At 41.9% G+C, this 11344-nt stretch overlaps 1 protein-coding gene across 2 annotated transcripts in view; it reads left to right on the top strand.

The window, feature by feature from the left end:
* Positions 1 to 5202: 5202 nt before the first annotated feature.
* LOC311240997 (ral guanine nucleotide dissociation stimulator-like 1) overlaps positions 5203 to 11344 on the top strand; it is a 47336-nt gene continuing 41194 nt past the window's right edge. For both annotated transcript variants that reach the window (XM_084329641.1, XM_084329640.1), the window contains exon 1: positions 5203 to 5586. In XM_084329641.1, coding sequence (XP_084185767.1) covers positions 5563 to 5586 — 24 coding nt within the window. In that variant the 5' untranslated portion in view covers positions 5203 to 5562. The remainder of the gene's footprint in view (positions 5587 to 11344) is intronic.

The raw sequence follows: 11344 nt of genomic DNA, 5'->3' as shown, positions 1-11344 counted from the left end.
CAACGTAATCCTCTAAGTACTGAGGTGTCTGCCGTCTACGCTGCAGGCGATCTACTTTAGGAGAACCGTTTTGTGGAGTGTTCATCATAGGCCATGTCAATATTAATACCACTATATTAATATTACACTAGTTACCCTCCGGCTCGAAGGACCAATTGTAACTGAGGGGTACAATTCCCTGACTGTATTGATAAGTATGGTATCATTAAACCACTACCGCTTTATGTACTTTAATTACTGGCCATACAGTACACGATATATGAATATGATGAACACTTCCCACAATGAAATCGGTTCCAGTCAAAGGTATTAATCAAGTATTTAATGGAGCAAAAGGTACATAGGATACTTTACATTATTCTTTGAATGCACTTGTAAGGCAAAGGAGTATGCGTAGGCAAATCAATAACGAATGTCCATTCTCTGGTTACGCAGGAGGTAATTATACAACCTGAATCTTAGGGAATTATATCTATGGTACACTAGTGATAGCGGGAGATACTGGAAGGGGTTCCCACTGGTTGTAAGCCAGCAGGGGGGGTAGAAGATCTGTCGGTAGTAGGACGTCTGGTCAACGATGACTAGGGAGACTTCAGGTACAGAAGCCGGTGCAGTAGCCTCTTGATCCACAGACGAATACAGCTTGGTTCTCTTGTAGACTGTAGCTCCACAGGGAAGAAAGCTAGGCGGCCTCAGGCTCTCTGAGCGCCGACTCGACTTGACTCCTCTCGGGGTAAATCCAACACGTGCAGGCGTCGGCGATTATCCGCTCCATAAATCACAGTACCAAAGCAAATATATTCCAGCCGCAAAGGGCTATGTAGTCGTCGGGTAGATTAATCCAGTGTACATGTCCATACGGTTCTCGCCTCGGTCTCCTCGGGTGAAAGCGCCATGCGGTCGGCCCAGCCTGGATAAGAACTCTAGCTAATACGAGAAAGCGTTGGAGATGCTGGTCACTATAGAATTCTAACCGCACGATACACTATACACAAATAGACTATTAAAGACTCAATAGAAATATGTCGCACTCGACGGTATAGCGCCAAACTCTGACAATTCAGTTACTAATTCGCACGCGGTCTCGATGCTCTATTCTGAGGCCAAACAGGCCATACTTCACCGCACGTTGTATCGTGGGTGAGGCTTCAACTTATCGGTAACATGCTAAGGAAGGTAAGGGTACGGAGGTAAGGGGCTAAGGGGCTTCTACATTCACCTGCGCCGTATTTATACGCACAGTGCACAAAACTAGTTCCACTCTCATTTCTGTCGCGTATCCCTGGGCAAGGGCGGGCATGTCCAGACACATCTTGACGGTGACTTTGAACCTGGCTCCGGAGGCCGGTCCCTGGCGCCGGTGGACCGCTGTCCAATAGGAGAATGAACTATTATGGTCTGGGCTAAAGGGATATTCCGTGTATATGTACAAGGAATATACAGGGGATATCAAACGATATACAAATACTATGCAATATATATCAATAAATAAATATATATATTCGGTTTAATCTGATCCTTTGTAACACATAGAACATTAAATCACATTGTTTTTCATATTAGGATCTAAGATCTAGGGTTAACTTGCAGCCTGTGTTATCACTGGGGATGGGTCTGAGATCTCAAAGGTCCAATACCGCCGCTTAACGCCTTGCGGCCGCTATTGCACTCCATTTGAAACGATGTGGCTTGGTGTCTGGGCCGAGCTGCGGGGTCTAACTACTCGGTCAAGCCAAACGCTTATAACGCATGCATCGACGAGGGTCGGGTTCATGTTCAATGCTGGATTACGTTGGCACCTTGATCGACATCAGTACTTGGAATGGCGATCAGATAATTGGAATATTATTTTCAGGACAGATCCTGGTCAAGGTAAGGACTATGGTATCAATATTGCGTTGATCCAAAAATTCCTTCATATTGATCGGGGCGTGTGTGTGTGTGGCGTGTTCCGTTGGTTGCGATCAAAGCACGGAGGGGCGCCCCCCCCCCCCCCCCCCTTCATGCATCCATGATGAAACATAATACCGATCATCTAAATTTGATTTGAGAACAGTAGCTAGTCCAGGGAAGAAACGATAACGCGTTTACTAGAATACACGTTGCCGGCCATTACGAAGCATTTTGGAAATGACACCAGACCACCCTGAAACTACACTCAGGGTGTGTTCACACCTGAAAGTCCAGGGATAGTCCGGACTATCCGTGGATAGTCCGGACCTTCTGGTGGACCAAATGTGAAAATGATACATTGTTTGATTTTGGTCTGCGTTCACACTACCCTGTTTGGTGCGGATCTAATTTGTAAACAAAGGACATGCTGTCGCCAAGTCGTTCATCTATTGGACTAGCACTCACAAACGTAAACAGTTGCAGACAGCTATTGACACACCTCGCCCACACGCCGACTGTTTAGATTTGTCTAGCTGTCACTCTCATGCCTGGTTGCTATGCTTGTTGCTATGCCTGTCACAAGTGACGTATTAACATTCGCGGGTTTAGCGCAAGGGAAAGAGCGCCAATTCATTTCTTTCTTCTTTCACATTCACCATATTGACAGCAACAATATGGAGCCACATCGCCGTTTTGCGATTGCCTTCATGGCATTTATTATTCTGTTATGGTGTGCCTGCCAAATACAAGCAGTAGAGGCAGAGTATGAGGAAGCAAGACGTGGGATTGATGTTGCGTTGCTGCACATATCATTCAGAGGAGACGTCGCAGAGATGACCACCAAAGGTAACCGCCCAAATGTCTAGAAGAGCCTTCACCTCGTCGTTACCCCACGTTGATCCTCGACTCATTGCTGTCTTTTTTTATTTCTTTTTTTTGCCGCTGTGAGATACAGACAGGTCTGTGTAAGGAATGTGAGGATGAAGTTATTAGGTGGAGTTTGCGCCTGCGCGCTCTTTGGGGAAGAGTTGGGTCGCGCGGGCGCGACTGCTGTCACTTGGCGGAAGAGAGAGACTGTCCGCACGCAGCGCCAGTCTAGAGAGACAGAAAGAGAGAGAGAGAGAGAGAGAGAGAGAGAGAGAGAGAGAGAGAGAGAGAGAGAGAGAGAGAGAGAGAGAGAGAGAGAGAGAGAGAGAGAGAGAGAGGAAGAGAGAGACTGTCCACGCGCCTGTCATTCATTTGAGTTGGGTTGTGCGCAAGCTGTCACTTGGCGCTGTCAAGTTGGGTCGCGCGACCGCCGCCACTAGGCACCTGTCACTCATTTGCTCTAGATTAGATACTATATAAAGTTCGTTTTGCGTTCACACCAACAGCAAACGAACCATGGTCCACTTTGAAACGAACCGAGTCCCAACTTTTCAAGAGGACCATGGTTCGGTTGTTTGGTCCTCATTATAGTTCGGTTTGCGTTCATACCTGTACAAACCAAACGGACTATCGATCTAAAGGGACCATGGTCCACTTAAAGGGACCATGGTCCACTTAAAGTGGACCAAACAGGGTAGGTGTGCACGCGCCCTCATATTCACGACGGTATAAAACGGAAATGTATGGATGGAAAAATTATCTGTTTTTTGCATCTGACCGGAAGAAACTCAATGACAATCGACTATATTATTAGATCCATAGCTATAATATATAATATAGCTTTAGGCCTGCAAACACAGCCACGTATCCCCATGTTAAAAGGCGCTGGCCTTGCGGGCGCCCCGGGTTCGATTCCCGGACCCGTCGTTATTTGCCGAATGTATTCCCCCCACTCTGTCTCCCGTTCCTCCTCTCTCTCTCTCTCTTTCTCTACTGGACTGCCCAGTATAGCAAAAAGCAATAAACGCTAAAAAAAATTAATCTTTAAAAGGCGCTGGCCTTTCAACAGTAACAGTAAACAGTGCCATCTGGCGCTGAAAGTGTTAATAGGCGTCTTTGTTTACGGTTTGATTATCACTGATACAAAGTAAAATAGTGCAGTGCAATAAAATAGTTAGTAAAATAGAATAAAATAATGCAATAGTGCATTGCAATAAAATAGTTATCATCGTATTTTTTCGGGAGGCCGGTAAGGAGTGCATTACAGTAGTCGAGTCGGCTTGAGATAAAGGCATGGATCTGGTTTTCAGCGTCCTTTTAATTTATAAATGGCCGTACTTTAGCTATGTTTCTAAGGTGGAAGAATTATGTTTTTGTCAACTTGTTGATTGTGATTTAAAGCTTAGGTCTGAGTCTACCATGACACCAAGACTTAACTCACTCAAATACAGTTAGCAGCTGGATAGACCACAGATGGAAATTAGCTTCTATCCCCAGGCCATCAGGCTGCTAAACGAACAATGAACACTACACAACAACAACCATCAAACGCACATAGCACACACATCCACACGCACACACTCACTTTAAACAAACACTGTAGCACCCACTCCACACACTTTATAGCACACACTCACTTTAAACAAACACACTGTAGCACCCACTCCCCACACTTTATATTTATTGATGAAGGATTGCACTACAACTCGTACACCTTACTGTAAATTGTACCTAAATTGTACCTCATCCCATTTCTGCTTGGCACTATATAGTACTGTACATTAGTACACTGCATATTATTGTATATTATATGGTAACTCAGTTACGTCTATTCTGCATCGAACATTGTACATATGTCTATACTGAACACTGTGACCTCATTTTCTACTTCTAAATTACATGCTATACTATGTTATTTGATACTATCTTGTCCAGCACAGTCTCTGGAGCGTAACAGTAAGAAGCATTTTGTATGAAAGTATTCTGTACTTCTGTATGACAACTATTAAAGAAACTTGAAACTTCTGCTAAATCTGGTGCAAACATATTTTCATGTAACAATGATTAATTGTCCAAATATATATATATATATTTTTATATATATATATATATATATATATATATATATATATATATATATATATATATATATATATATATATATAAAAATATATATATATATATTATTTTTTTTAAGTAGATTCGGGGCTTTTCAGAAAACATTCGGGGCTTGAGCCCAAGTAGCCACCCCCTAGCCCCGCCCTTGATGTAACCTACAACTTGCTTTTAAAAACATAATTATTTCACTGTATTGTGAAGGCACGCCCTCACACACCGGCCCGACAAGAGCACGTGACTCCCGAAGCCGCGCCCACAGTATAAAGCGCAGTGAGTTTCAGGTGCGGCTGTCAAGCGGCTGCTAACTTGCGTGTGAAGTGTGTGTCGAGTATAGTAGTTTAGGGGGGAATTAAATAAGTGTGACGCGCGCCGGCATCGCCTTTAATTGATTTATGTTGTGCGCAGCTCTTTCTGACTAATGATGACAAAATCCACATTTGTATGCGGACATAAAATGTAGCAGATCTTTTTTCAGGGGTGAAAAATAAATCTTAGTAATTTAAATGACACGCATGAATGTAGTTCGAAACAAAATAATTTAGAAACATATTATTTTTTATATCAAGATGCAGCCTTAAACTAAAGTTTCAGACGCGCTTTTGTGCGAAGTGGATGTTGATGTTTGGTTTCACCTGCTAATTCTCATCAAGATGGAAAATATCTCTCCATAAACGACGGGACGAAATGGGGAAATGGGAGTTGACAATGGTAAGGAATTTTGGTTTTTATTTTCAATCATTTGACCCGCGCACATTGCAACTGCGAGTTTTGAAATGTGTGTCTGACTGTGGTTATTACGACTGAGCCAGGACCAAAACAGGGATCTAACGGGGCTTTGCTCGTCTTCTACAGTATGTCATCAAATTTCAACCCAAACAGCAATTATGAATCTTAGACCTATTTTTCTGAGAATTAAATACACAGACCCTTAACCTACGTGTTAAGTAGATGCAGGCCTGGACAACATGCATGCACGTTTGTGTCTCTGTGGGAAATACACATGTTGTCTCGCACCTGTTGATCACAAATCAGAGGAATATTATTTCGGTTATGCGTTGAGCAACAAATCAGCATCATAATAGCCAGTCGCCTGTAGCCAGAAGACCGTCCAGGCTATGCCCCCCTGGCATGCAGTCGGAAATAAATCCACAGGGACATCTTTAGGTCCAGAGATTGCCTTGCAACGTACATGTGATCTAAATAGGTGTCGAGATGTGTGAGGTTATGCATTTTCTTGACACTCAAATAGATCAGTTGTATTCACTTTAATAAAAAAAATATACTGACTACGCCAAGTTGATACTGGATAACTAGAGCCAAGTTGATACTAGATAACTAGAGCCAAGTTGATACTAGATACAATATACCGACTAGAGCCAAGTTGATACTAGATAACTAGAGCCAAGTTGAGATACAATATACCGACTAGAGCCAAGTTGATACAGGTGCTTGTGTAACTTCTATTTAGTCAATGCACATCAATAAATGCACAGTCTGTTTTATTGACAAACATAGTCTACACAGCGTTACGTCAGAGAGGCGAGTGATAATAAAAGTGATCTGCGATACTGTATATTATCCGCACGGGTCCATTCACACCCTCTCGCATATAGAGAGACCTAAATAGATCTCATGTACGTTGTAAGGCGCCCTTAGTCTCTGGACCTAAAGCTTTCATGGATTCATTTATTCCAGACTGTATATAATGGCCAGGGGGCATGGTGGCCTGGAGGGTATATACACACCACAGATGAACTCATGACCAACCAGAAAGAGTCTCCTGCACCGGCATACATGGTGGCTATGTTTTTGTCCATGCATTTGCGTGTGTGCCTTGTCTAATTTAGTTTTCTGTAGACTAAGCATCTGTGTCTGTGTCTTCTTTGCACCAATGCCCCAGTGGTGTGTGTGTGAGGACAGATGAGAGCCTCAAGGTCTATTCATTAAATGCATTCATTTATTCTACATTGGAGAAGCATGTTAATTGCCTGCTTATACCTTTATGAAAAAAATATCATAGTATTTTCATTCATGATGATGGTACTAGTGACCAAAATACGATAGAAATACCATGCTATTACCATCAGCATCATGGTTTCAATTGGATTATATGATGGTAATATATAACCTTTACCATGCTAGTATAGGCTACCAGGATTTCTGACTTGGTTTCATGTAAAATTGTATCGTATCCAATATCCATATTATAGAGAAAGTAGCATTAAACTGTATGGTATCCATATTATAGACAAAATAACCCATTAAACGGTATGGTATCCAGATTATAGACAAAGTAACGTTAAACTGTATTGTATCCAGATTATAAACAAAGTAACCCATTAGACTGTATAGTATCCATATTATAGACAAAATAACCCATTCAACTGTATGGTATCTATCCAGATTAGGGGTGTAAAGGTACACGTATCCGTACCGAACAGAACCGCTTCAGTGTGTAGTTGTGTACCGTACCGTACCGAACGGCTGTGTAGTGTACCGAACAAATACAACTGTATGTTAACCACTAACAACCGCCCACCGGGGGCTGTTTTTTTCACAATCTAATGTAATTATTATTATTTAAAAAAAAAATTACAAGTCGATTATTCATTTCAATATAGAATATTCGTTGACAGCCCTACAAGTACAATTAGTTACTGCACACTACATCACCCCTGAGTGGAACATGGAAAGCCAAACTTTCCCCCACTGTACCGAAAACCCGTACCGAACCTTGACTTCAAAACCGAGGTACGTACCGTACCGTGGTTTTTGTGTACCGTTACACCCCTAATCCAGATTATAGACAAAGTAACCCATTAAACTGTATGGTATCCAGATTATAGACAATGTAACCCATTAAAACTGTATGCCAAAAAAGAAATGTCATTCTATAAACTGGATACCATACAGTGTATGGTATCCAGATTATAGAATGACATTTCTATTTTATTACATCTCAAATTTTGCATTTCTTTGTGTCCTTTGAAAAGCTGATGCATTGAATGACATCTCTGGTGCCATCAATCTGGGACTCGGAACAATTTGCCTCAATCAACTTTATATAAGTGATCCTAATTCTAATACATTACGATGGGGTGTGTGTGTGTGTGTGTGTGTGTGTGTGTGTGTGTGTGTGACACCGGTCATCAGCAGTGGCAGCAGTGGCCACTTTACCACACCACAAATAACGTGGTCCCCTTGCCTTGTATATATGCCCAGTCAGGTGTACAGTCTATAATTATGTAGTGACGCATGGCCAGGCCCCTCTCTTCATGGCCGGGCGGCAGGCCCCTCTCTTCATCCTTCCCTCTGCAATTTACGACGTGGTTAATGTTTATCATGTGCCCTTGGTGCCCAGGCGCGAGCTTAGAAACCCCCCGGACGAAAATACCCCCCCCCCACCCCCACAAAAGACATGCAATATATTGAGGTTTGTTATGACGACTTAAATGATTAAACGGAATCCTCTTGGATCTATTACTCCATTACTGGTTGTGGTATTTGGTCAGTCTGGTATTGATTGATGGCTTAGGGTAGGGATTCCAGTTGTCAGTGTGTTGATTCAAAAGGAAATTCATGAGCATTGACTGGATAAACGAGCATTACATTAACCACTACTATGAATCTCAATCATGCAAGAGTTAAAGGGATGGTTCGCAATTTTGGAACTCGAGGCCTATTTTCTACTTAGTTAATGATGTTGTTGTTCGGCAGAGTCCTGTTTCGGTACAATCCATGCTGTTTCTGTCTCAGTACAATCCATGTTGTTCCTGTCTCGGTACAATCCATGCTGTTCCTGTCTCGGTACAATCCATGTTGTTCCTGTCTCGGTACAATCCATGTTGTTCCTGTCTCGGTACAATCCATGTTCCTCATACTAGATGTGCCCACAGCTCCACTTAGTTGGCCACCAGTGATGCCAGTAACTAGTTACTAAGTAACTAGTTACTCTAATCTGATTACTTTTTCAGTAAATAGTAATCTAACTTACTTACTTTTTACAAGCCAGTAATCTGATTACAGTTACTTTTCCAAGTGGCTGTGTGTTACTATTTAGTTACTATCTCATAATGCTGATGATAAGAGAGCCAGGGGTACAGTCAGCTAGACTGGAGATGGGATGTGCGCTCGTGCACGCACACACACAGCCACACACGCATGTTTACGTTTATAGCTGATTTTAGAATGGCTTCAGCATGAAGTTAAATAAACTATCCAGTTTGTTTTATAGTGTAATTTGGCTACTTGAGAGAGAGTGAGAGAGTGAGAGTGAGAGAGAGATTCATGTTACGCGCGACTTGCGGAGTACGCACTGAGTCCGTTGTCTCAGAATGGATTTGGTAGAGAGAGAGAGAGAGAGAAAAAAAAATGTTGTCATTCTTATGTTGTGGCAGCAGCAGGGGGGACGACGACAACTTCGTAACCTAGTTACTTTCAAAGTAAATAAGTTACTTTGATAATCAAGTAATCAGTAAAGTAACTAGATTACTTTTTAAAGGAGTAATCAGTAATCAGTAATCAGATTATTTTTACAAGTAATCTGTGGCATCACTGTTGGCCACAAACGAATGCAAAAGTCAATGAGGACAAAGCTCATCTCTATACAAGCTGAGACTGCACTGTGGAGTAGGTTTCAGTTCGTTTTAGTTAATTCATCTTTATACCACTTCTAGATACAATGTCCCCTATACACATATGGGGGCGACAGTGGCTCAGGAGGTAGAGCGGTCATCTGGTAATCAGAAGTGTGTCGAAGTGTCCTTGAGCAAGACACCTAACCCCTAACTCCTCCTGATGAGCAGATTGGCACCTTGCATGGTCGCCTCCGCCATCGGTGTGTGAATGTATGAGTGAATGGGTGAATGTGAGGCATAAGTTGTAAAGAGCTTTGGATAAAAGAGCTATATAAATGCAGTCCATTTATCACATGGATTTATTCATCAGAGAGGTCGGAGAAGTTACCACATGTGTGTTACATGGATAGACAGTACATGGTGAACACTAGGGAACAATCATACCTTAATATGCCTTAACAATGCTGTAATCTATGCACACACTCCTTAATACAAATACAGGGGTACTTACCCCCCGCATTTTATTGTATACTTGTATGCCGTGACAAATAAAACTCTTGTATCTTAAAACATTGTAAATCCCTTAAACATGCCTTCATTTCAGTCGGGGGTTAAACACCTTAATCGGCAAGCTCAGGGTACATTAGAGTTTAATTTAAAGTAGGGGGTTATTACGTTTAAATTAGGAGGTTGTAATTGGTTTTTAAGGGTAAGGTAATAGTGTTTTCTTCAATCCAAACATCCAAAATTCCAGAGTGCAAGCTGATTATTGTTTCATTCCTCTGAGAGGAAGATATCATGTGTATAGGCTATGTCTATAACAGTGTCTTCTGTGCTGTCCAAGGCCATTGACCATAGATCTGTTTCTTAATAAACAATGCAGTAATATTGTTTCCACTGTTATTAGGAATCTTTCAATCAACCCTATTTCCCAGCCCCTGACTTTGAGAGAGCCGTTATTGTAGGACTCCTGCATTCTAAATGGGACTGCATTTATATAATGCTTTTATCCAAATCACTTTACAACTTAAGCCTCACATCGATGCAAGGTGCCAACCTGCTCATTGGGAGCTGTTAGGGGTTAAGTGTCTTGTTCAAGGACACTTCGACACGCTGCAGAGAGGAGCCGGAATCGAACCGGGAACCTTCTGATTACCAGGCGACCTCTCCGTCTCCTTTATACCAACAGATCATTTCAACGTCCAACAAGAGAACCCTGGTTCTTTCATGCTGCTTAGTATTTGCATTATTTTTAATGCTGTTCCTTTAGATGATAATGGTGTCAAGTGTGGATCAGAATTATGGAGGAGCTTTCGCTTTTCAAGCTGATTGTCACCCTGAGATCAAACGGAAGTCTCTTTGAAATCATCACGTGAGACTATTATGTTTTGCCCATATTCATTAATTGAATCACTCAATCATTCATTATTCCTTGTTTATGCCTCTGATATGCATGGAGGGGTTGTTTTCCATCCATGTTGCTGAGGTCACGACAGGAAAAGGAAAACAATTAGTCAAACAAAGAGAAAACAAAGAGAAATTCGGGAACAAATAAAATGAGATGGATAATGTATAAAAAATAAAGATAAGGCGCCCCAGTGGCGAACCACATAACGCGCACAGAGTCGCGGCACGGCCGACCCGGGTTCGATTCCCGGACCCGTTGTTATTTGATCAATGTCTTCCCCCCCACTCTGTCTCCCGTTCCTCCCCTCTCTCTCTCTCTCTCTCTCTCTCTCTCTCTACTGGACTGCCCAGTAGTAAAAAGCGATAAACGCTAAAAAATAAATATATATATATAAAAAAATAAAATAAAAAAAGATAAAAATAAGTTGTAACGTTTATATTCAAACATAGAAAGATTTCAAATCAGATTTTATTTTATTATT

This window comes from Notolepis coatsorum (assembly GCF_963971535.1).
Source record: "Notolepis coatsorum genome assembly, chromosome: 14".
Taxonomy (NCBI): domain Eukaryota; kingdom Metazoa; phylum Chordata; class Actinopteri; order Aulopiformes; family Paralepididae; genus Notolepis; species Notolepis coatsorum.
The sequence above is the reverse complement of the archived record's forward strand: the minus strand, read 5'-3'. Positions and strand labels throughout refer to the sequence as shown.